This window comes from Erythranthe guttata, chromosome 7 (assembly GCF_056151865.1).
Source record: "Erythranthe guttata isolate IM_541 chromosome 7, IM_541, whole genome shotgun sequence".
Classification (NCBI taxonomy): Eukaryota; Viridiplantae; Streptophyta; class Magnoliopsida; order Lamiales; family Phrymaceae; genus Erythranthe; species Erythranthe guttata.
The window spans coordinates 770,281-796,130 of record NC_142539.1 but is presented as its reverse complement, the minus strand read 5'-3'; the positions used below and the strand labels follow the sequence as shown (position 1 = coordinate 796,130).

At 36.1% G+C, this 25,850-nt stretch overlaps 5 protein-coding genes across 6 annotated transcripts; 2 read left to right on the top strand and 3 right to left on the bottom strand.

Moving 5' to 3' along the window:
• Nucleotides 1-118: 118 nt before the first annotated feature.
• On the bottom strand, nt 119-6,736 carry LOC105948686 (kinesin motor protein-like protein). The gene is made up of 14 exons (XM_012971920.2): nt 6,418-6,736; nt 6,172-6,306; nt 5,815-6,067; nt 5,082-5,303; nt 4,805-4,996; nt 4,586-4,690; nt 4,373-4,450; nt 4,015-4,096; nt 2,809-2,971; nt 2,282-2,626; nt 1,728-1,946; nt 1,066-1,630; nt 918-983; nt 119-734 (listed from the first exon to the last, which is right to left on the bottom strand). Exons 3-14 carry the CDS (start codon nt 6,019-6,021, stop codon nt 552-554), a joined length of 2,427 nt encoding a protein of 808 aa, XP_012827374.1. The 5' UTR covers nt 6,022-6,067; nt 6,172-6,306; nt 6,418-6,736; the 3' UTR covers nt 119-551.
• A 2,843-nt stretch (nt 6,737-9,579) lies between these two features.
• Nucleotides 9,580-11,398, bottom strand: LOC105948705 (translationally-controlled tumor protein homolog). Its single transcript, XM_012971937.2, has 5 exons — nt 11,242-11,398; nt 10,574-10,647; nt 10,310-10,438; nt 9,983-10,140; nt 9,580-9,888 (listed from the first exon to the last, which is right to left on the bottom strand). Exons 1-5 carry the CDS (start codon nt 11,267-11,269, stop codon nt 9,771-9,773), a joined length of 507 nt encoding a protein of 168 aa, XP_012827391.1. The 5' UTR covers nt 11,270-11,398; the 3' UTR covers nt 9,580-9,770.
• Nucleotides 11,399-11,993: 595 nt separating this feature from the next.
• On the top strand, nt 11,994-17,943 carry LOC105948716 (binding protein). Its single transcript, XM_012971948.2, has 9 exons — nt 11,994-13,621; nt 13,984-14,727; nt 15,380-15,877; nt 16,123-16,214; nt 16,305-16,392; nt 16,475-16,589; nt 16,691-16,817; nt 16,910-17,084; nt 17,174-17,943. The coding sequence occupies exons 1-9, from the start codon at nt 12,152-12,154 to the stop codon at nt 17,831-17,833; spliced, it is 3,969 nt and encodes a 1,322-aa protein (XP_012827402.2). The 5' UTR covers nt 11,994-12,151; the 3' UTR covers nt 17,834-17,943.
• Nucleotides 17,944-18,226: 283 nt separating this feature from the next.
• On the top strand, nt 18,227-21,306 carry LOC105948727 (DnaJ heat shock amino-terminal domain protein (DUF1977)). 2 transcript variants are annotated; one of them, XM_012971958.2, is made up of 3 exons: nt 18,227-18,450; nt 18,624-19,901; nt 20,776-21,306. In XM_012971958.2, the coding sequence occupies exon 2, from the start codon at nt 18,832-18,834 to the stop codon at nt 19,897-19,899; it is 1,068 nt and encodes a 355-aa protein (XP_012827412.2). In that variant the 5' UTR covers nt 18,227-18,450; nt 18,624-18,831; the 3' UTR covers nt 19,900-19,901; nt 20,776-21,306. The 2 variants fall into 2 exon arrangements, with proteins under 2 accessions (XP_012827412.2, XP_088676654.1); XM_088820528.1 differs by having other exon boundaries at nt 18,384-18,450; nt 18,543-19,901.
• A 731-nt stretch (nt 21,307-22,037) lies between these two features.
• Nucleotides 22,038-22,807, bottom strand: LOC105948738 (uncharacterized). Its single transcript, XM_012971969.2, has one exon. It carries the CDS (start codon nt 22,639-22,641, stop codon nt 22,282-22,284), a length of 360 nt encoding a protein of 119 aa, XP_012827423.1. The 5' UTR covers nt 22,642-22,807; the 3' UTR covers nt 22,038-22,281.
• Between the last annotated feature and the right edge of the window lie 3,043 nt (nt 22,808-25,850).

Sequence of the window (25,850 nt, the reverse complement as noted above, 5' to 3'; positions counted from 1 at the left end):
GAGCTAATAAAGCCTGATTGAACTGCACAAGACCTTTCGCTAATAATTGTAGAAATAACTCATTAAAAACCAAGCCCATTGATCAATTTTACGAGTCATAATCACGCAAAGCAAAACATAAACAAGAACGGATCATCATTCACATAATTCAGACACTGTTTTGTTACACAAATTGAATCTACAAATGATTCGGAAAACATTCAAACACTCAGTTGTCAAAAGCAGAGAATGCAATATAATCAATAAAATTGAGCTTTGAAGCTGCAGCACTTAAATAATTTCGCATTAGACGTGCGATAGTTGCAGAGCACTATACGGTTCAAATTACATTGTTATAAAACACAATCCGAGTATCGGTTAGTCCCACAAGCACAAACTTTCCCTCCACAGTTCTTATCTTTCTTTCTTTTTTAAATCTATTCATTTTTCATTTCCTTCACAAATACAAACTTTCACCAGGTGACTTTCGTGACGGTAAAAGAAGTAACACGCTATAATCGGTACAGCAAAACAAGAATATCGTTGCATCGGTTTTCGCAAGTGTTTGCTCTTTAGCGGGGTACCCTCTTTCGACTCAGTATTTCCTGCTCTTTCAGCCGATGTTGGAACCTTGCAAGGCGAGCTTGTAAACTTACCAAACTAGCTGCTTTGCGTGACAGCACAAAACTCAATTGCGTTACATAATTGTCGATATGGCTTCCTGGTTGATCCACTTCTGACAATAGTTTCATTTCCTGGTATGCAAAAGCAAGCAAATCAAGTCACATTTTCCATGTTTCTTCAATTAGTAATTTTACAGTTCACTTTTTCAAAGTTGTTTTAGCTAAATTCAAATTATCCGCTGTGGATTGAAACATAAATGATATTTCCAGCACAGGAACGAGAAATAAGAGAAAATAGAGGGGTGGAAAAATTACTTCACGAACTATCTCCATAGTATCTTCAATCTCCTTTCTGTGAGCTGCAATGAGGGCCTCTTCTTCCTACATAGACAAAATAAATTATACATATTATCGACATGCCCTTAAAAAAGTATTTTTGATAATTAAAAATGAATTAACGAACCTCAAGTATCTCATTGATATTCCCGTCAGGAGGTGGCTCAGGTTCATAATGTTTAGGTGTGCTAGGATTATTTACGTGTTGATGCTTAGAACTAATGGATGGAATTTCCGAGTAATCAGTTTCTTTTCTTGGCCCAAGTCCTGGCTTTTCGAGCCTCTCATCTCTGTAAGCTTTCCGCCGAGGTGGAGAGACTTTCTGAACCTTTTCTTCTACATCAGTTGCACTGTGTGAATACGCAACTGATGGTATTAATGTCTTCTGACTAGTAGAACCCTTGTAAGCATTTTTAACATCAGGGCCACTTTCGTCACGGGCATTAAAGTTGAAATTGGAAGAAAAACCGGAGGGTTGTTGTTTTTCGTCATCGGTAGAAAAATTGAAAGATGAAGTTTCCTTGTCCCTTCTACTTGTATCCACTGCTTTAGGTTCTTGATATTGATCATAAACATCCTCTGTCTCAGTAGTAACAGGCAGAGTTTGAGCTGATGAAGAATCTTTAACAAAAGGTGGCAATGAACTAGCCTGATCCTTCTTCGGATTCCCACTTTTCGAAAGACTTTTAACCCTGATTAAATAATAGCCATTGATTGAGTTGAGCCATGCAAAAACTGCAGAAGGAATTATTCGAGGAAGAAAAAGAATAGAAGAAAAGAAAATCCCACCTATCAGCATATCTCAAAGTATTGAGAGTATGCTCACACGAACCAGCATTCGGAGAAATACAAGAAATCATCACTGTTCTTGAATTGCCAACAAAGGAGTCCCGAAGCACCTCAGTAAGTTTGCTCCCACGGAATGGGATGTGAATCTGGTCATTGTCAAGAGCGCGAATACACTCCTTCAGTGCCAATAGACTTTTGTTGATTTCTGCTCCCTCAATTCTGCATCAACAAAATCATTACATATAAAAAAATGGCCAGCTAAAAAGAGTAGCAAAGACGGGAGAGAGTGAAAAAAGTATAATTAGTTCCACGTAGGAATTAAAACAGGAAAATTCAATTTTATGCATTTACTTGATCCTTCACCATTGATAATGAAGAATCTTTAGAGGAATATCAAATGGAGAAAGAAACATATTAGATGCAATATCAGATCTGATTATCGAAACAGTACCATATCCTATGGTTGATACCAACCATCAACAAGCCCTTGGTTTTCTTTTTTTTTTTTCATGTCAGATAAGGATAATCTAGTGTGTAACAGCAGAAACTAGTACCGTGTTTGTCGATCATTATCTGTGGTGTCGGCACCTCTCTCACTGCCAGCAAGATCAATAAAAGATATCTTGCCAACGACCTTCCCATTCCTGGATTCATTTACATCATTATTATTATTATTGTTATTCCTCCTAGATTCTTTCACCTCACTGTGTTTCTTCACAACCAGTTGCAAAATGGCATGCGATCTTGAAGACTCTTCATTAGCACCAGTAGAACCGGTACTTCTAGCTGCGTTTCCCCTCTCAATATACTCCTTCACGATATGCACATCTAAGACTTCAAACTCCTGCAGTCCGACAATGCAAACTTGTTGTCTACCATCTTCTCTCATACATAATTTCCTACACAAGAAATATCCAAAACATTGAACCAATTCAAGTTTAGTGTGAGGATGCTAGCATCATATAAATTTCATGATTGTTGAACCTAAAAGGATAAAAAATGCTTTGCATACATTCAGATGTTTTAGTAATTTGAAAGTCCCATCAATACAAGTGAAAGGAAATCAAGAAAGAGTATTAACTTCCTGTCGCTCAAAAGATCGTAAAGCTTTCCCCCGTATATCTCAAAATAGCTAAGCCACAATTTGAATCTTTGATTGCGATAAACTGGCTGATGCAGCAATCTAACGAGGTCTTCTGCTGCTCTCAGAGGTAATGGCTGCATGGTGTACGTCTTGCCACTTCCTACGGGGAAAAAAGGGGACAAGTAATCAAATTACCTAATAGAATTTATAGGATCTAAATCATAGTCTGAGATGAACATACGTAACAAGACCAACAGAAAGAAATTTGCACAGTTCAGTTTCTCAAAGCTATAAGCTGCACAGGACAATTTAGTCCTTGACCAAAATGGCTTCTAAGAGAAATATTTAAAGTGCTCATAGAAATACTTAATGGGGAAAAACTGTATGGATATTCTCTCTTTTCATAGAGGACAGAGTTCGCAACCGAGCTCCCAAACTTACAGAATAGTTTACAGATGAAGGTGTTGAAAGTACGCCCAATGAATGATTCTAAATTCTCCTTCACCTTTTCTTGCATGTAATTGACAGTTCAAAATAGGAAAGAAACATAGTTCTAAATCACCTCCTGGTGTAAAATTTCCAAATTCCACTTTGGAAGCCTGAAATCTCTGGAAACAAATATTGTCAAATCTAAGACCAGTTCCCTAGATCCAGTTATGCATTCTAAGAATATGAAAAGCGCCCTAATTTTCTACCTGCATACGAAATAGCAACTCTAGCAACAAACCTTTAAAGTGAAATAAGATAGATTCAAGAACGATTGTATCAACAAATGATCATAAAATAAATACTGAAGGGGTGTCATCGAATATGTGAACAACTTGACAGCATCCTTTCGAACATCTAACAGATATGCCAAAGGATAAAGATATACAGTAATGGTTCCATAAAATCAACCATACGATAGTCAATCACAACAAAAGACAAGACCTATGTATGAATTTCCTAAATCAGTAAATAAAACAATTTTCTCTCGGTGAACAAGTCATATAAATGAATTGTACTACTGGACATGATACAAGACTAATATATGCATTTTTATTAGTGAAACCTCAGTTGTTTTATGATCTAAACAGTGATGTGGGTGTGCGCACTCTCTTGAACTTGAAGCATGTCATTAAAATACAAGGCACGGCAGCAAACTGTGCCACAATAAGTCGATAAATCAATCACATGCAATCAGGAAAAGAAAGAGATGCATACCTGTTTGACCATATGCAAAACATGTCGCTTTGGTACGTTGAAAAATAGTGGGTATAATTGGTTCCACAGTGTTACGGTATACCTGATTAAACATGCAAGAAGAATGTTAGAGAGAAAATAAACCTAAATGGTAACTGTTAGCAAAATCCCCACCTAGTCCCCCACCTCAGCCTCCCCTGGGTCTCAGCATCACAAAAGAAAACACAAGGAAAATGAACTAGCTAATGAAACAGAAAGTAGGAAACAGGAAAATTATTTTGTTATTGCACAGTTGACTAAGAATAAACTTGAAAGCAATACATCGATGTTAAACAAAACAATCCAAAAATAAACTTATAACCAAGGAAGGTATTATTACCTCATCATTCGTCACATACTCATCTAGAACCGCATCAAAACAGAACTCGTGTTTCTCCACATATGCAGTCAGGTCAACCTTTACAATGATTCTCACATGTGAGTTCCAACATCCGAAAATTAAAGGATGATAAATACAGACCCAAAGTAGTCAACATCGACAACATAAAAAGCAAAACATTAAATACTTCAAGATGTAAAAACATTTAAAGACCTTTAATTTGGGTTCATAGACAGCTAAGTAGGCATCATTATGCACGGTCACTATATCATCCTCTTTGCGAGCATTTTCCTTCTTGTTTAAAGGCCTCTTGCGAACCTGAACTCAGAAGAAAAATACACATTCTATAAGTATGTACATGGTTTAAACAGAATTTGCATCAAGTAGAATGCAATTCTAGGTAATCAAAAACTAAACAGAGGCTTTTCATACCACAACTTTAATCTTAGCAACGTTATTTTCTCTTGTGCTGTTTTCTTTCTCGTTGGCAGGTAATCCAGCAGCAGCTTCTACATCTGGTTGCCCTCTCTGCTGCCTGCTGGTTACCGCATCAATGTCACTTTCAAAGGCTTTAGTCACAGCAGGCATGAAAGGTGATGGCTCAAATGGCTCTGAGATAACATGCTGAAATAAATTAAAGCGAGTTGTTCATTAATAGCCAGGACCTTTCGAGTTTTACCAAGAAGCATATAATTTTCAATAAGCATACATCAGATAAGAGCTCTGTGTCATCCATAGAATGTAGATCCAGAAGTCCAGCTCCAAAATCCCCCCTGAATTCCGGAGAATAAAATCCCTCTGATGGAGCAAATGCACCTGAACTTTGGGCACTTGGGGTATAAGGCTCGGACACAGTTTCACCATTAAAGTTGAGATTCCTCATTAATTTGAAAAGTCTCTGTTTCTCTTCTGCAGACTGTGGTCCATAGCCCTTCATATATCATCACAATCTCACAATTAATCACGAATTCAAAATTTCATGAACACAGAAATCAATAAAACAAGTCATTTTCCATTGATATTTCCTCCCCATGAAAAAATAGAACAAAAACAGTATCCAGTAAGCATCATTAAAAAGATAGAAGTGATGGTTATATGGATAAACAGCGTGCATTACTAAGTAAAAATTCCACAAAATCTTAGTTATAAAGACGTGTCTAGTAAAATAAGTCAAAATTCTGTTTTAGCATCACAAAGGTTTGCATACTCTTCGAACATCCTGTCAAGAATTCAAGCAAAAACAGTGCCACTGTGCAACTATTGCCAATCAAAGGTATGTAAATGATGCTGTAAGTTCACATTCCATATTTCCCACAGAAATAAATAAAAACGAGAATCTACTTATAGCATAACTGAACCATTTTCCAATTCAAGAGAGAGAAAATGGACTTAAAGCATAAATAACCATTTCCAATTTGAAGAAGAAGACCTAAATCTATTACCTGCATTAGGAGATTAGGGAGCATGCGGTGATCCACTGGATTGGACGCCATTGGAGAGGCCAGATGCTGCAATCCGGCAGACTGGAGCCACCGTGCCATAACAGCATCCCCTGCATCTCCGCCGGACACCCCTGGTCCACCATTCTCGTACAGAGCGGTGGCTGCAGCCCCGCCGCTCTGTTGCATCTGGCCACCCCCGTGGCGCATCGTTCTCTTTTGGGGAGCCAATTTTCTAAGATCTACTTCTTCCACACTTCAACACCGAAAATCCAACAGATTAACATAAATTCCTCACCGCAACAAACAATGAATCACAGACAAAAATAAAAAAGGGGGGAGAAATTCAGATAAACATACAAATATGATGAAAATTAAAATCGACGCAACACATCAACGCGCTTCCTGCAAGCCAAAATCAACCGCAATCCGACGCGATTGAATCTCTCAAAATTTCCACCGATTATCCAGATTCTCTTGCCGATTTTTTTCCCCCTAAAATGATTATCACCGGAAAAAAAAAGGTTAAAATAAATGCAAATTTCAATTGAGATTTTCGGGAATGAAGTCATTGAAATGGAAAAACTGAAATCCATATCCTCAGACCTGAATCAAAATCAATCGAACATGAAATGTGGGCAGATCTGAGAGTTGAAGAAAAAAAAACATAAAAAATAAATTAAAAAAAAAAAAATTTGGTTCGGCAATTAAATTTCTCCGAGAATTTTGTTGAGATTGCTTGAGAGAGTGGAATGGAGCGTCAGACAATGATGATGATGAATATGTGTATATATATAATCATATATATATATTATATATGTATCTACATGTATGTATATTTATCTGCGTGTAATTTTTCTTCTTTTGCTTTTAACTTTGTTCAGATATATGTATCTCTGCATTTGTTTACATAATAATAATAATAATAATAATAATAATAATAATAATATACCTGCAAACGTATTTCACAATAATGGATGGTGTTATCTTTTGAAATAAAGAAACGATTAAACGGCTCGTTTTGAATAATTAATTATCTGACATTTTTGCCCTTCACCGGTGAATATATTTACCTTTTAGATAAATAAAGTTAAATTACGAAAAAAACCCTTATGTTTGGGTAATTATAACTACTCCTTTTAACTATGAAATTTTCTTACGTTTTTTATCTTATGATGTCAAATGTCAACATAATCATCTATATTTCATGGAATGTTCTCTAGTTTGCACTTGTTTTGTGCAAAATTGCAGTTCTTTTATGCACAACAATCTGATATTTACGAGCTAGGAGACACATCTTATGATTACTTTGTTTCAAAATGTGGAGCTCGAATGGGGTAAAATAGGTACAAAGTTGAAAATATTCAACATAATCTAGAAGATTCCACTAAATTTAACATAGCTATGAATGACGTAGAATAAAATTTGACATAATAAATATTTTTCGTAATTTGACATTGCAGGGTGACCGAAATTTATCCTATTAGTAATTCCAGTACAAGAGGCAATTTCTTACAATTCCAATCATAAAAAAATATATATATATATATATATATATATATATATATATATATATATATATGCGAACGTGCAATTAAATATGATACAATAAAAAAATTAATATGATACAATAAAAAAAAGTGAGATTAAATTTAGATTAACAAATTTAATTAAATAATTAGGGACAAAGTGTGAAAACAAATCGTGGGGGAGCCGACCAATTCTGATTGGGCCACAAGCCCATGTCTTATGATTTTCTATTTTCTTCACTCCTACGAATAGTGGAAATGACACTTCTGCCCCTGATGGGCTTCAATTTATTATTTGGGTCCCTGAATTTGATGGATCTCACAGTGTCCAAAAACTTGCAGTTGAGGGCTGACAGTTTTGCTTTTTACCATGTTTACAGGGGATAATTACTCTCACTTACCCTGTGACAAAATAATAATAATATTAATTAAAATTTAATATATAAATATATATATATAATAAAAACAAAAGAAATGAAAAATGATAGTCACATTGGATTCTGCTGATGATTAAGACATAATAGTGTCATGTGTGTTCAAAATGTTCAATCATCAATTTCATGGACAATATTTTCCAATGGGGAATTAAAAAAAAACTGTTTCAAATGTTTTGTTTTGTTCATTATTTGGATTATTGACATTTATTTAGTGTTATTGTATTGTAGAAGGTAGTCACATTCATAATTTAGATACCTAAGTTGTAAATAAAATAAATAGACCTACAAATTGATTGCATTTAATACCATTAGGACCCCTAGCAGGCTAGCACTATGTATTAAAAAAATTCTATGCAATTCAATCTGAGAATTAATTATTGTGCCCTATTGACCATTTTAGACATTTGTGCATGTCAAGTGGTATGTCAATAATTTGTAATTATTCCACACAATTTCTTTATGGAATTTTGACTTCTTTAGAGGCTAAAATCGCCAAAGGGTGCTCCAAACTTAGTGTGCAATTTCATATCAACGATGCAGGATCGTGCAGTGTATTTTTCGAGAGTAGCATCTACAAATCCGATTATGTGGCGGTGTTTAGACATAAATAATTTAAATTTGATGTAATCCTATTTATGAATAGGTCCTAGATTGCAATATATATATATATATATATATATATATATATATATATATATATATATATATATATATATATATATATATATATTATTACAAATAGATACATATGACACAAATACAAAAAAACAATAATACATGTAAATACTTGCGTGGCATTTGTTATGCATATGCATGCATGATGAAATTGATTTAGTACTTTTGGATGGGATGTCCAAATGGAAGCTTGCCTATGGAATTATTACATGGATTTTTGTACCATAAAAAATTGTTTTTTTCGAATGTGAGAAGAATATTTATTTAAACGATTATTAAATGCTACATCGATGTATACTATGTAACACATAAACTTAAACTTTTTAACGTTTTCGCATTTCGGATACGTTTTGTGTCGAGAATTCGAAAATATCTGTCGGACATCTTATGTGTAAGATACATTAGTCCAACTCATTATATGGTTTTATCTACTTATTTATTATTATTATTATTTTAATTAGGTTGCAGCCTAACTTATATGCCTTGCAGTACACTTCTTTTTTGTTGAATTAAGAATGTTGCTTTCACTTAAAGTATCCACATTAACATCACTACTATTTGAATTAAAGCACCTCATCATTAATTGGCATGTTTGCCACTTTAATTTGCATTATCTATTCCTAATTTCGAAATCACATGGATTTTTTAATTACCATAAATATATTGTTTTATAGTGATTTTTACTTTTTTTAGACTTAGTTGCTTAATTGGTAAAGGTATGTTTGGCATGCCGGATATAAAACTAGTTTTGCCATCCATAAATTACAATCACGCCCCTAAGGTAAGATCTAATAACGAAAACTCCCTCATTTTTCATAATTGCACTTACCCTTTGCAATTTGTAGATTTCTTACATTAACACCCTTTCATAGAGGGGTCGATGTAAAAAAATTACAAACTACAGGGGACTAGATGTAATTTCTCAAAAAAGAAGGGATTTTTGCATAATTACACTTTACCTCAGGGAGGAGGTTGTAATTTAACCTATAATTTATAAGAACATTGTACTAGATACCAAATATGGTTTTATAGCAAATCAAAGATTATATAGTTAAGGATATTTGAAATATAACATGATAAACAAGTAAATAAACAAAGCAATTAAAAAGAAGCGCAGAATCATCGAGTGGAGCAAAACGAGCTTTTTAGAGAGAATCGAGCACATCAATCCGGTCAAAAATGGTAGCACGATAACATAAAAACCAAAAACGAAAATAAGCAACAAATTATTCACTCTAGAGAGTGGCAATAAAAATACGAAAAAACGGCATCGTTCTATGGCTAAACGAAACACCACCTTAGCTTTTGCAAGCCACTTTTAACACTTGATTTCCTTCAAACCGTGGGCGAAGTACAAGAATGTCGGATCAGCCGCCCCATCCTTGTAGTAGGCAAAAACGAGCGTGCTGTCATCGTGCATGCTCTCTCCCACAAAACTATAATAATAATTAAAAAAAAAAAATCATTAAGCCAATACATACAATATAAAATCGAAACATAACGAAAAGAAATTAGGAGTATGTATCTTACAATTGGAGGTCTTTGATCTTGCCAAGCAAGTACTTGGTTGCCCCCTCGATTGTCTTCTTAAACTGGTCTTGCTGCTCGCCTTCAAGCTTTGCAGACAGAGATTTGATGTACTTTTTGATGTAGGCGACAAATTGTTTTTTGTCGAAAGGAGGTTGTTCCTATGAATACAAATAATGGTATTAGGACAAGAATTGCAAAATTAAGTGGCTACTGCAACTTGTAATTGATCCAATTTAAAAAACATCAAAATCCCAAAAACATAGTCGGGATTCTTAATATCCAATTAAGTGGTTATTGCAACTTGTAAGAGTTGCGTATAATATATACCTGGAGTCGAAAGGTGTCGACAATGTCGACCACTTTGACAGCTTGGTCATCAACTCCTTCATCCTCTCCACCACCTTCCGCAGATGGGTTTGCCCCGATATCTACATCGACCGACCCCGTCACCACCCACTGTGATTTACGAGAAAATTACAATATCAATACTCGTAAATAATAATTTAATCAAAAAAATAGAGACCACGACGATTACTTAAATCATCAAGAAAGGTGACATCTGCGGCATTAACAAAGAGAAAAATATTATACCTTCCCTTCGACCTCCCAGAGGGCTCCATTCTCAATTTCCTTATACGGGAAAGAGTCGGACAGAAGTTCATCACCTACAATCAATATTCGATCACAGTTAAAACGTTTCCGGGCGAAGAAGTACGTGTAACTTGCAACAATTTACAACAAAGAGGAATCTAACAATAACAAATCAATAATTCACTCTCTTCATACAATTGTTAGAATATAATCGTAGAAACGGCAAGAATTACCTAATATAAAAGATTCCTAATCGAAGGCGAATTCCTAATTATATTCTAACACAAACCCAATGATTCTGAAAAAACACAACTATACCAAAAACTTTAATTTTCTAAAAAAATCTCCTAATATTATCCATTAATTTGATCCTAATTACAGCACAGTAGCAAATTTGAATTTTTTATTTATTTTTTATAAACAGTAACGAAAAATCAAACCAGCTAGCTAAATATAGTGTATCTATATCAATAGTCACAATCAATTGATTAAGTAACACACACGAATACAACAACAAGATCAGAACAAAAAAAAAAGTAAAAGATCCAAACTTTAAATAAAAAATCAAACCGCATGTGAAAATTGAAACCGAAATCGAAACCGAAACACAAATCTACACAATAAACAGCTTAGAATAACAAAGAAAAAGCATAATTTGCAAAATTCACCTGTGAGCAAATCTTGGTAGACCAGCATTATTGCAGAAGGGAGGAATATAGATTTTGCAGAGAGAGAGAGTGGGGCACAAGATCTAGAGAGAGAGAGAGAGGGGTTTTATTGTGCGTGCAAATCGAATATATATAGGGATGACAGAATGTGAGGAAGAAGAGATTGAGAAAGAAAGGGACTTTTGACATGTGTGAATTACCCAAAATAGCCACGAATATTCTTTGTGCTTTCCAATAATGCCCTTTTCCAGGTTAGTGTCGTTTTTTTTGGGTTGGGCCGGGTCTAATTGGCCCAATTGTATATGGGTCCCACTCTCACATATTCGATCCACATTATTCATAAAAAAATATATTTTTTTAATTAAATGTTTATTCTCTATTTTTTTAATAATTGATTAATTAATTAATATACAATAGAACCTCGATGGATTAATATTTGATAAATTAATAAAATTTGCCTAAATAATAATTTATTCTGGTCCCGACTCGGTAACAACCTACTAAACTATTAGTTCGATAATTTAGTATTTCGCTAAATTAATAGAATTTTGATAATCTCGACTCTATTAATTTATAGAGTTTTAATTGTATTTAAGTAAAATTCATAACCTCCCTTCAAATAATGACATATCAAAATTTTGTTAGCTATATATAAGATATAATATTGAATGTAATTTTTAATTATTGGAAAAACTCTAATTAAAATAAAGGTAAAAAAAATATATTAAAAAAATTCATATTAAATATAAAATGCCTTTCCCAAACAATAAGAGCAGCTCTCAAACGCCGCCGTTTCTAATTCATCCCCAATTTCTAAGCGGGAAAATCCCAAAATTCAAAGTCGTTCTCGATCTACACCGCCCCACCACCACCGCACCCACCGGAAAATTCATCCAAATTTTTTTCCGCCATGGATGAAATTATAGCTCGAATAGTTGCGAATCTCGGAACGCAAGCACCAATTTCGCGTTCTGCTCTCGCCGATTTAGAGATACTGTTGGATTACACTCTGAAGACCGACGACACAATCGATCTCGAGAATTTCTACAATGAGCTTTCTTCGAGAAATATCTCACTCAATTCGCTCACCGACGCCATTTCTTCGGCCATGGATTCTGGGCTCAGTTCAAGCAATTCGATTTTGGCATCAAAAGTTTATCTTTCACTCCTTCTATCCCCCAATTCCCCAGTCTTCACACTTTTTACGCCTGTGGCTTTTCTCAGCCTCCTCCGTGCAATACGATTGTCTGTAAAGAATCACTCTTCTGTTTCGATTGAAGAGTCCTTGTCCAGAAGCCCGGGCCGAAAGAAGAAAGGAAAGAGAAATGTTGGTGGGAATAAGATCAGGGTGGAAAGTAGGGATTCGGAGGAGAACGAGGGTGGAGAGGGAGGTTATGATGTCAAAGATTTGTTTTCTTTGCTTGATAAGATGAAAATGGTGATGGATTTGGTCCATTTGGACAGGTTTTCGGATTGTTTGAAGGCTTTGGTTCAGACTGTGTGCGAGATTCCGATGCTAGCCGTTGATTATTGGGGGAATACGGGGAGTTTCAGGAGGTTATGTGAGTTGTGTTCTCAGGTTTTGACCGAAGCGTTGAAATCCGAGCATGGGAACCAGGGGGAAACTGCTGCTGAGGTATTGAAGGCATTAGCCCCTCTAATTTTGTCGTCTAAATCACAGATTAGAACCTTCGGTTTGCTTTTTGTGGTGAATAAGATGGTCGGTATGGGCGAAAGTTGTGTTGACATTATGAAGGCGGTTGCAAACATGCCAAAGTATTTGGTGCAGAAATCCCCGGAAAAGACTGAAGCGAGGGGGTTAGCTGTTGAGTCCATCATGGAAATTGTGAAGGCTTTAGATTCCGATTCTCAAGTTGGATTTGCTGATTATGTAGTAAATATGAGCCAAGGGAAAGGGCAGTTTAGGCTTTTATCTGTGGATCTAATCCCGGTTTTATTGATGTCATTGAAGGGTCCTTTCGGATTTGATATGGTTGACGGGGTTGAGAATTCACGGGGTTTGAGGCTATTAGAAGCATTGATTCAGCGCTGCTCTGATTCGACAGTTGGTGTTAGAGCTAGAGCTTTAACAAACTTAGCTCAGGTTGTGGTGTCTTTGTCGGGGAATGACAAAAGTAGAACGGTGTTGAAAGAGTTGATGGGGTTTGGGCATGAGGGGATTAACGGGATTAACAATATCCTAAAGCTACGCTGTATGGATGAAAAAGCTGCAGTTCGAAAGGCAGCTCTGTTGCTGATATCCAAATTGACAGCACTTTTAGGAGGCGAATTTGACGAGGAACTGCTAAAGACAGTAGGCATGGCTTGTTCTGATCCACTTGTTAGCATTAGGAAAGTTGCTGTCTCGGCTCTATCTGAGGTGAGCTTGATGTCCGTGCTTAACTATTTCCAATTATTTCCAACCAATCAGATATCTGATATTTGATACGATTCCACCACTTAAGTGGCATTTCCATGGGTGTTTGCATATAAGGGTGAAGGTGTCTGTCTGTACATATGCCAGTTTACCACAAATATTTTTTCTCCTGTTTGATATTTTTCTTTATTTTCCCTGTAAATTGTTCTTAATATTTTAACAAAATTCATGGTATATACTGACAATTACCATCTATAATCCTCTAATGTTGTTATTAGATTATCTTCCCATGTGTTGTTTGCCTTTACAGTTATTGAAGTTTCTAGTGGTTTAATCTTAAAATATGATTTGCTTTTGATCTGTAGGCCTTCAGGACACACTCAACCCGTCTCGTGACCAATGAGTGGGTGCATTCTGTTCCACGTTTAATAGGTGACAATGAAACTAGCATCCAAGAGGAATGCGAGAATCTTTTCCTTGAACTGGTTCTTGATCGCATAACTAGGGTTGGATCGAGCTGTTCAGCCAATTACGACCCCATTGCTCACGATGCAAAGGGCAAGAAAAATGTCTCGGATACGGAAACAGAGTTGTTATATCCAGAGGGAGTTCTAGGATTGCTGAAAGAGATTTGCAACACAGAGGTATCACCTTGGGTGAAGAAGATCTGCTCAGGTCTGGGGAAAAAGAAAAAGCTCCAGAAGAGAATTGTTACCTCGCTTCAAAATATCATCAGGACATCTGAAACTCAATGGCTAAAAAATTGCATGCCGATAGAGAAGTGGACAGCGCCACCTGGCGCTTGGTTTTTGTTGTCTGAAGTATCTGCATTCCTCTCAAAAGCAGTTGACTGGGAGTTCCTTCATCATCATTGGCAGCTTCTTGATAAGTATAAATCTGTTGGTCAACCCCAAAGCCCTCTTCCAGGGGAATATGCAGGGAAAGACAAGATTGATTTAGAATCTAGTTCTGTTGATTGGGCGAGAGATCGTGTCTTTCTATTGCAGGCAATTTCTAATGTTTCAATGGAGCTTCCTCCTGAACCTGCTGCAGATCTAGCGCAAAATTTACTCCAACGACTTGAAGGGTTCAACATGCATACAACTGAGGTATATATAGTTTTGAGTTTGTACTACGTAAGTAACATAACCAATTGCACTAATGAGTTGGAATAGCTTGAAAACTAGTTTCCTTCGTCAATGATTCGTCACTTGTGTGACTTCTACATAGGTGAATTGAATGACAAATCATTTTGCTTAAAATTGGTCAAACTCCGAATTTCGTTGCAACTTGGTTGACGGAGCTAGGCTAGTTATTATCTTATAAAGAGTCATTTGCTATATATAGCATGTCGTAGTTGTCAGACAACATACCCTGAAATTCAAATCAGATGGGCAATATCCAAGCCCTCTAGCTATGTCAACTGAAATTCCCTTATAATAACAACCGTTCAGTAGAAATTATCATGCATAACAAATTTCAACTTGTTTGATAAACTCAGCATGGATTATGATTATATAATCTAGTGTATCTTGTTGGTTTTTGATTTGACGTTTTCATGTTTGTGATTTGACGTTTTCGTGTCTTTTTTCATGTTTGTGAAGGACAAATTGTCGGTCATTTTTCCTTATCAATATTATGATTTTTTGTTGACACAACTATTTATAAACTAGTCTTCTTCCTATTATAGCTTCTATACGGTGCTCAAAGCTTTTACGTTGTATAGTGTCTATGTTGAATGATTTTGTGCGCTTGAACCAGGTTAATGCTCATGTAAAAGCACTGAGAACATTGTGCAGACGTAAGGCTTCAGGTCAGGAAGAGGCTGATAACCTTGTAATGAGATGGGTGAACCAGCTTCAATCTAAAGCCTCCAAAGTTTTAGACATGTGCATGTCTGAAATTTCTGATGCTGATAGGATAAGTGCTCTTCTTACACCACAGAGCACTGTACGTCGGAAAGAACCAAGAATGTCAGACACCGTGTCGAAACTATTAGCAAACACAATTATTGCCGTTTATACCATTGGGTCATTGGTAATTATCTGTCCTTCAGCCAATTTAGAAACAATTGTTCCAACCATACATGCCATCATCACTTCAGGGAATTCCGATCCAAAGTCAAGAAAACAAACTGGGCCCGTCGTTCGTATGAAGCAGATCGCCCCATCCTTATACTTACAAGCATGGCTGGCCATGGGCAAAATTTGCCTAGCTGATGGAAAACTTGCAAAGCGCTATCTTCCTCTTTTTGTGCAGGTATATTTCCAACTCATGGTCCTTATCAAGTTACAACTTATAACAAAAAATGTACCGATCTCTCTTCTTTACTAGCATATCTCGATTGGAGAAAAAAACAGTTGAAATTCTTTAATGTACCAAACTTACAGCTAAATCAGTTGCATAAGTGTTAGATCTCCAATTTGAAACTTTCATATTGTTATATTATTATATTAGCTACACTTTTTCAACTACTATTTTCTTTTCTCTTTTTTTATCTGCAGGAGCTTGAGAAGAGTGAGTCTGCTGCACTACGCAATAACATAGTAGTGATGATGGCAGATTTTTGTGTGCGATACACGGCTATGGTTGACTGGTGAGACCCAGTATTATGTTTTGTTAATGTCGGTACTTTCATATTTTGCAACTTACCAAAGATTCTTAACATCGTTTGGGAACCTTACAGTTATATGTCAAAGATCACAAAGTGTCTGCGAGATCCATGTGAAGTGGTAAGAAAGCAAACATTTATTCTACTGTCCAGGCTATTACAGGTACATCTTTGTCGTAACACAATTTTGTTAGAGGATCGGTTACAAGGTACCGTCTTCTTCAACTTGGTTTCTTTTCTTACAGCGGGACTATGTCAAGTGGAGAGGAGTGCTCTTCCTTAGATTCCTGTTGTGTTTAGTTGATGACTCAGAGAATATTAGGCAATTAGCTGATTTCCTCTTTGGGAATATCTTAAAAGGTTACAAACTTTGTTTGACATACTGTTTCTGTTAGTTCACCTTAACATTGGTTTTCACGTTTTCTCCTTCTTTAAATTTTTCGGTGACTTCTAATCTGCAGCAAAGGCCCCACTTTTAGCTTATAACAGCTTTGTGGAATCTGTCTTTGTCTTGAATGACTGCAACGCACATACAGGACGTAGCAACACCAATAATTCACGCAATGAAAACCGTCTTTTTTCAATTAGGTTCGCACGTTTTTTAATCCCTTTAATTAGAAGTCATCTAATTGTACGGCACTCAGAGATAACTCGTACGAAATTGAATTTATTTTTCCCAGAGGAAACGATGAGAAGTCAAGGTCTCAAAGGATGCACATTTATGCCACCTTGTTGAAACAAATGGCCCCAGAGCACCTTCTTGCCACCTTTGCAAAAGTATGTGCTGAAATTCTTGCTGCTGCATCGGATGGTTTGCTCATTCTAGAAGACACTACTTCCCAATCAGTTTTACAGGTAATATTCTCTCTCTCTCTTCCTCTCTCCAATGTGTTGTACCGACACAAATGCCTTAAATTTTACATCTTCTGGTAATGATTGAACAGGATGCATTCCTCGTACTCTCTAGCAAAGAGATCCGAATTCAGACCAATCACGGACCATCTTCGGAGGCATTAGACGTAGAAGACGAAGGTGGAGACAGTGCGAAAAACGGGAGAGCAATAACTCAAGCAGTCAGAAAAGGGCTCATCCAAAACGCAATCCCCATTTTCATCGAACTAAAACGCCTTCTAGAGAGCAAAAACAGCCCTCTCATAGGCTCACTCATGGATTGCCTGAGAATCCTTCTAAAGGACTACAAGAGCGAGATCGAAGACATGTTAGTTGCCGATAGGCAACTCCAGAAAGAACTCATATACGATATTCAGAAATACGAATCAATGAAGGCAAAGAATACAGCTGCGAACATGTACAGATCGGAGGCTTATCTTTCGCCTTACGCTGCTGCAAAGAGCAAAAAGTTGCCGGAGAATGTTAAAGTGGCGTCGGCAGTGGCTGATGCCGTGGCGGCAGCCACCGCGAGATCGGTACTGAGAGAAGTGAACAACGGTGCTTCGACGCCTCTCAGTGCGATGAATGTGCCTAAGCTTAAGTCTCGGACAGTGGGGCAAAATCGGGAGAGTAATTTACGGGGAGATAGGCCGGTTGGGGTGATTGAATCTTTGAGGAGAAGACAGTCATTTGACACTGATGATGAGAATTGAGAAAGTGAGTTTGGATTTGTATAGAGAAATGTTTGAGTTAAGAAGAATGATTGTTCTAACCAATGTTGTTGTAACCGAATCTATTATAATTCTGAACTCGAGAATTAGTCGGACGAGGTTCGGACATTTCGATTATTTAAAAAAGAAAAAAATCATCCCAGGATACTGAAAATGTTAATTTTATTAGTGTCAAGCTAGAGTATGTCATTGATACAAGAAGTTAATATTCAACAAATTTTGTAGCCAATTTAAGAGGAAAATAATAAGCCTCGTTTGGTTGCCAGTATAAGATTAAATAATATAATGAAACCTTATGAATCGACCCGATAAATTATTAGAGATCCCAAACATTAAACAAAGTGATACATAACGTTGACATTGGTTCAATGAATCAAATTCAGTTTATCAGTAGTCATGTATAAATATTTGACTGAGAAAAAATAAAAATAAGAATATAACAAAAAGTAAAATTATGAGTGGCTAGATGACGTGTCACACTTTGATTCGGCAAACATCATATTTGTGAATTGTTCTCTCTCTCTCACACACACATTCAAACACTATCTCACACTCCTCTCTTTGAGTCGGTCGTCGGATTTCGGATCTGTGATACTAAGGTAAGAAGAAATTGCGCATCTTTTGATTTTGGAATATCTTTTGTTTGATTAATTCACATATTTGTGGTTTTTGTTCATACTGTTTTTATCAGCTATACCGAGCTTAATCGCCCAATATGGTTGAGAATTTGAGATACTGATATCGGTTTTTCATGTTTCTTTTTTTCTATTAGGTGAGTTTTTAGTTTTTGAGGAATGGGTAATTGACTGTTGATTGATTCCTGGATTTCTGATTTTCTGGGGTTCGACCAATTTCTAGGTTTTGAATCCCCAGATTGAAAATTTGGGGGAATTTTGGGCATTTTTTTTCGTTGTGTTGTTTGTATGTTCTGAGTAGGTGTTTATTGAGTGAGAATTCGAAAAAATAAAATCGAAAAAGTTATGGAAGGCAACAAAGATGAGGCTTTGAGATGTATCAATATTGCCAAAGAGGCGATTACGTCTGGCAATAAACAAAGAGCCCTCAAGTTTCTCGGAATTGCCCGCCGTCTCAATCAGGATTTACCCGTGGACGATCTTCTGGCTGCATGTGAGAATCTCGATTCATCTTCTTCTGCCGCGGGTCCGTCGAACGATGTGAAGAATGTTGCCAACGGTAAAGCTGATGAAGCTTCGGTCAATGGTGATGGGGTTTCGAACGGGGAGAGGAGTTACACGGAGGAGCACGTGCACTTGGTGAGGCAGATCAAGACGAAGAAGGACTATTACGCGATTCTTGGCGTGGAGAAAAAATGCACCGTGGAGGAGATTCGGAAGGCGTATCGGAAGCTGTCGCTGAAAGTCCATCCGGATAAGAACAAGGCACCCGGTTCCGAAGATGCGTTCAAGAAAGTTAGCAAGGCGTTTAAGTGCTTGAGCGACGATGAATCGAGGAGGCAGTACGACCATACGGGTTTAGTCGATGAGTTCGAGTATAACCAGCAGCATCAAGTGAGGAGAAGAACAAGGAGAACCGGGAACGACTTCTTCGATGACGATTTCGACCCTGACGAGATTTTTAGAGCCTTTTTTGGTCAGCGTGACGTGTTTAGGCATGCACACGTTTACAGGACTCGAACACACAACAATACTGGTGCTGCACATCAGAGGGAAGATATAGGTGGCGGGGGGCCGAATATCATGCTTCTTCTTCAGTTGCTGCCGTTTTTGATAATCATTTTGCTGGCTTATCTTCCGTTTTCGGAGCCTGAGTATTCGTTGCAGAAGAACTATTCGTATCAGTATAAGAAAATGACAGAGAAACACGGGGTTGAGTTTTTCGTCAAGTCGCCTCAATTTGACGAGAACTATCCAATTGGAAGCTCCGCTAGAAACGACGTTGAAAATAACGTGATCAAGGATTACAAACATATGCTTGGACGCTATTGTCACATCGAAATGCAGAGGCGTCAGTGGAATCGGCACTTCCCGACTCCTCACTGTGACAAGCTCGAAAGTTTCGCGGCATGAAGGTGAGCTCAACTTTCGTCATTATAAAACAGTTATATTCACTTGTGCCGAGCATGTTATTATAGGATGGACATTATAGTGCTATGCTAAGAATTACGTTAGACAAATAAAATAGGAATCGTAAACCTTGTTAAGGTTTGGTAAAAGGAATTATCTGCCGCAATGAATATCCATGTTAAGTAAGCTGCACCCTAATAGGTGTGAATATCCACAACACATGTAGTTCACTCATACAAAGTTAATCTCTGCTAGATTTCCTATGGCTGTTAGTTTGTCCCAGCCACCAATAAAAGCCAATTCCGACCAAAATTAATTCAGAAACTCGTCCAGTTTAAAAGAAAGGGTGGGTGCGGTATATTAATTAACCCTCTTGTTCTCGTCTTTTAGTCACGGAAGATTGTTCTTCATTGTCATAGTACTAGTACTACTTCAAATTAATGAAATCGTCGTCTGTATGATATGCTTGGATTTTACCACATGTTACTACTTTGAAGTACACAAGAAACGTTGCACTGTTGCGATAGAGCACTAATTTTAACTTGATAAGTGCGTGCTATTTTATCCGATATGTTACCAAAAGTTCTTTCTAATAAAGTTATCGCATTAAATTTCACACTGCATTTATGTTAAAACATCTAAAACATCGTTGAGGCCATTATTTCAGGTTTTATTCTATAAGTTCACTGGATACATCACACACACACACACACACTAACACACATCCATGTTTGTGTGTATAAATGAGCATGAATGCATGATGATATATATATATATACATGGTGTAAACTTATATTGACTATGAGTTCTTGGTAGTTTTGTTGTAGATGGAAAAAATTGTCTGCTCTAACAGTAAACTTCTTTCTATCACTTGAACAGATTTTACGAGCGGATGACCTCCCATATCTATCTATCACATAAGTAAATTTTCAAGGAGACGAGAAGAATTCGACTGAACTTTTGATTCGGATTCAACTTTCAAGCCATCCGATTCTAGGAGGTTCTTTTTCTTTTTTTTTGCATCAGAAGACGCATTGCGGCAGTTATTATTTGGTTCCTGTATATTATTATATTGCAGTTAGCCTCAACCGCCATACGCTGAATCTTAGCATCGTAGGTAGAAATCGATATTACTTGACAACAGCCGAGATTTCACCCTATAATAATGTCAGTTTTTGAATTTTTTGATTTTGTTTTTTTTCAAATGTTGCTGCTGCTAAAATTTTTAAAAAATGTCTGATGAATTTTCGACCCGTGACTAATGTTCATTACCTTCTCACGTGACCGTTTGATGTTTTGAGAAAGGGATTGGATACATACATAGGCATCGTGTTGATGGTATATTTGTGCCGATTAAATTTTTCGATATTTGAAAAGCATTCGCTTTCCTTGGTTTTATTGTTCGATAAATACGAGCGTTATTTACGGTCTTTTTTTTTTTTAAATCGTTTGTTATATAAATACTGAGGCATGGTTTCTAGTTCTTTTACCATATTTTGAAACGACGAGTTTTGGGATAGTTACAATTATTCAATTAAGAAGAAACCGAAACTGAAACCAAAACCGAAACCAGATGAACACAAGTAATAAAAATTGAGATGTGCAAAAATCACAGAAGTTTCCCACGTGCCACAAATTAATTCCAGAAAGATGCAGGACTGAATTATAAATTTGAGAAAGTGGTTTTTGATTGGACTTGCTTGAAAGAGAAGGGCCAACCACCGACAGCCGGCGTAGATGATGACTTCAAAAAGAAAAAAATAAATTAATTAAAAGCGTCCAACGATCCAAATTCGATTTTTTCTCTCAATGTTGTTTAAGTCGAATTCGTCGCACGTAGTTTTACTAGTGCTGTTTGAACATCTAAATCCTCGGGCTAATTCTCAACAAAGTAAATTATGAAAAGAGCACAAATTATGCTATATACTAAACCAATAATTTTCAATTGATATTATATATATATATATATATATATATATATATATATATATATATATTTCATTTTGTGTATATTTTCTAATTAGCCAAACATTATTTTATATGAATAAGGTCAAATCTCAAGAGTCTGAGAGTTGATTTTGTAATATAGTATTACACAATTGCCCTCACAAACAAGTGTTAATGAACGCACAGCACAAATATCAAGAAGTCAACAGAGGGCCATTTTCGTAATTTCCATACCAATTTCCATGTTCATACACGAGCTAAGCTTTACGTCCGTACAACACTCGGATATAAAACTACTACTAAAAATAACAGTAAAATAAAATTAAAAAAAAAAAAAAAACCTTTAATTTAAACCGAAAAAGGCACAAAATTAGATCACAGAAAACGGAGGAAAAATTCATGTTGCCGGCCGGTTACAGATCGGAGCACCGGTCGCCGTCAGTCGCCGGAATCGTCGTCGCCGCCGAAGATGGAAAATCTGTTGTAGAGAAGAAACAAAACGAGGAGGAGAACTAGGGCGACGCCGACGGGAGATCCGCTGACGCGGTGGATGGAATTCGGTTCTCCGGTGGAGAATATTCCGGCGACGAAGGATCCGCTCTCGGATGAGAGGAATTGGATTGTGAGGAGGAGGAGTATGGGGAGGAGGAGGAGCCCCACCGGGCTGAGCAGCTCGGCGACGAATCCGGTCAACGCCTCTCCCTGGTCGCCGAGCAACGTCGGCACCACCATCACCAACACCACTACCACCGCCAGTATGGCCGCGTGCGGCGGCCCGGCGCGGCGCTCTTCAATCATTTTTTGGATACTCTGTGTGTGTGTGTAGTGTGTGTGTGTGTGTGTGAAGTGTGTTGTGAGTTGCTTTACAGTGACTGCTTGTGTTTGCTTTTTGTTTTCACTTTTTGTTATTTTTGGAAGGGTGAAAAATAAGAAATAAAAGTTTTTTGGGGGGTATTTCGAAATATTGGTTTACTGAAAACGCGCTTCCTTTTGAAAATAATCATTTGTGTTCCCATTCAATTTTTATTAATTGAATCAACTATCTTTTTATTTATTTTATTTTTAGTCCATCGGTTACATAATATCCGTCTCTTTTTTAAAATATTTTGTTTCATATTATCTGTCATTTTAGATTTCCGATACTACATTAATTACTTAATTTCCAGTTTATGCTTTTATTAACTATTTTGTAATTTTTTATCTCTCTTATTAATTATAATATAAGGTCATTTTAACGAAACCAAGACACATTTAATGAAATCATTAATCCATCTGTAAAGCTAAAAACGACTATTAAAAGGGAACAGAGGGAGTATAATGAAAGAACCCGCAGCTGACTGACTGTATAGGTGTACTGGGTAAACTTAAATTCTCGTATAATAGTTTGTAAACTATACGAGAGACGTAAATCACACTAGCTAATCATGTGTGATAAGATCGACGTAACGACCGACCCGTTGCCAATGAATTCAAATGTGAGTGAATTGACGGAAGCTCGTTTGCTACAACCACTAGCCCATCCCTCACGGGATAGTAACTAACTGAGAAAAGAAAATTCATATGGAAGTTCATTTGGAGAGAAAAAAAATATGATATATTTTTTGTTCATTTTTCATAGCACATGTTTTATTTTGTTAGTGTGGTTTATCATAGTTGGTGTGGTATGGTAGGGTATGTAAATATTTAATTTTGCGATGAATGGATTACATGTCATTGATAAATAAAAATATTATTTATTAAAATGTTAGGTACATTCTTTCCTTTTCTATTCGGAAAAAAGAAAAGTTTAAATATTTGCTAGAATGAAATTGGATCCAAACAAAGCCCAACTCACCTAAAGATGATTTTGACAAATGGGCTACAAAGAACCCACTATTCGAATTTTTAAAATTTAGCCCAACCTAGATCAAGTGCATCTCTTCAAATTTATTCATTATCTTAATATATAATGTAAAATGGTAAATTACAACCACCTCCCTGAAGTAAAGTATACTTACAAAAAATCGTTTTTTTTTCTTCAGAAATTACATCATCTCCATGCAGTTTGCTAATTTCTTACATTCACCCCCCTACAAGAGGGTGTTAATGGAAGAAATATACAAACTACAAGGGAGTGGATGTAATTATGAAAAATGAGAGGCCTTTTTGTAAATAGACCTTACTTCAGAGGATCTGTTTGTAATTTACCCTTTTTTGATATTGAAAGTTGTTTTTTTACAAATTACATTGTATTATCGGTGCTCCGATAATTTATTTGATGTTAAAATCCTAGCTCGACTAGTGATCCAGTTCATTTGGTTGAATTATATGATTATAATACTAATGCAATCTTTGATATATATATATATATTCACGGGTTGTTTGTATCTACATGTGACTAAAATGCTAAAATGTGACTTGTGATTTTTGCAATAGAAGAATACAAATGCAATATTTGCTGTTGCATTTTGTTTTTATCCAATGTGTAACAATTTTATTTCTTTGTCTCAAATTTGGTCCTATATCTAATTGGCAACAATGTTATATTTGGACAAAGTTTGTGTGAGCTTTAGTTAGGTGTCAAGTCCTTTACGAAACACATACAAGAAACTGTCTCATTCCAAAAAAATAAAATAAAATCAATTATTACATTAATAATTTCATCATATGTGTTTTACATGTAAGTTTGAACCACAATCTAGAAAATTAAAAAGACCAAATTTAATTTATTTATTTTTGTGCCCGTGACAGACAAGAGCTTTGCGATGCATCCCATTCCAATCTGTTTTGTGACCCACATTTGATATCAATAATCTTGATCTCAGTTTTTTTGCAACAAATTATGTGATGCTGCTCGAGTGTCGATTGAGCGATTCAAGAGTGTTGGAACCTGCAATGGTTGAGAATGTCGAACACTACTGGCGCGTGTTTTAGGTAGTCGAAGGGATTGAAACCGCAATTGTAGAAAATGTTGAAGACTACTAATACCACGTGTCTGAGGTAGTCGAATGGATAGGAGTCCACTCGTTGTTGCTCAAATCTCGTTGATTGGGCGACCCAAGAGATCTGCTCGTTAACCTACAGTAAAAACACTAGGTAACACGTCATGTTTAGCCCGGCGATAGTCCTCCGACGCTCAGATCAGAGTATTATCACAAAATAAGCAAAAAAAATATTAATTAATTGCCAAAATACTGTGTACCTCGTTATTTGAGTTAAACCGCCATATATTTATTAGTAATAGTCGATAATTGGGCGTTTGTTACTAATTGGATATAATTTAGGCCTTTATTTGCTGAAATTCCAATTAGGCACATCAATAGTTATCAATAATTATGAATTTGCCACAAATTAGAAGTTAATAGTACAAAAAAGGACTAATCAAAATGAGGTGCATTGGGTGCTTCTGCATTTTTTAAGACAAGTCATTTTCAGTACAGCCACACTTGGTATTTCAGTAAATTGTCGTTCATTATATTATACCAAACAAAATGTAATTAATATTAGGGTCAGAGATATCCAAGTTTATGTGAACCATCACACATTTTATTTTATCTACATAATTAATGGGCCGGGCCCACACTTTCATGAATAATCTTAATTAATATGCTTTTTTTTGGATTATTAATTACTTGATTGTAATTTTTTGCATAGCGTAAATTTGATGGATCAGATCGAATTAACACTATTAGAAAAGTAACAAAACGAAAAAAAATCGAGAGTGAGAAAACCAATCCCAATCCTGTTCCAAAAAGTTTCGAAAAAATCGGAAAATGGAATTTCATATATTTTGTACATCGTCCAAAATCAGGAATTTCGGTTCGGAACCGGTGAAACTCGAGATTTATAATTAGTTACAATGGGACCAACTCATTTGAGCCGAATTTTAATAATTAATTAATATTTCTTGATATTTATTTTGATATTAATTAATATTAACAAATAATAAAAATAATGTAGGATTAAATAATTATAATATAAATAATTAAATTGGAGACGTGTTTTATATGAGCATGGCAAAAGAGACA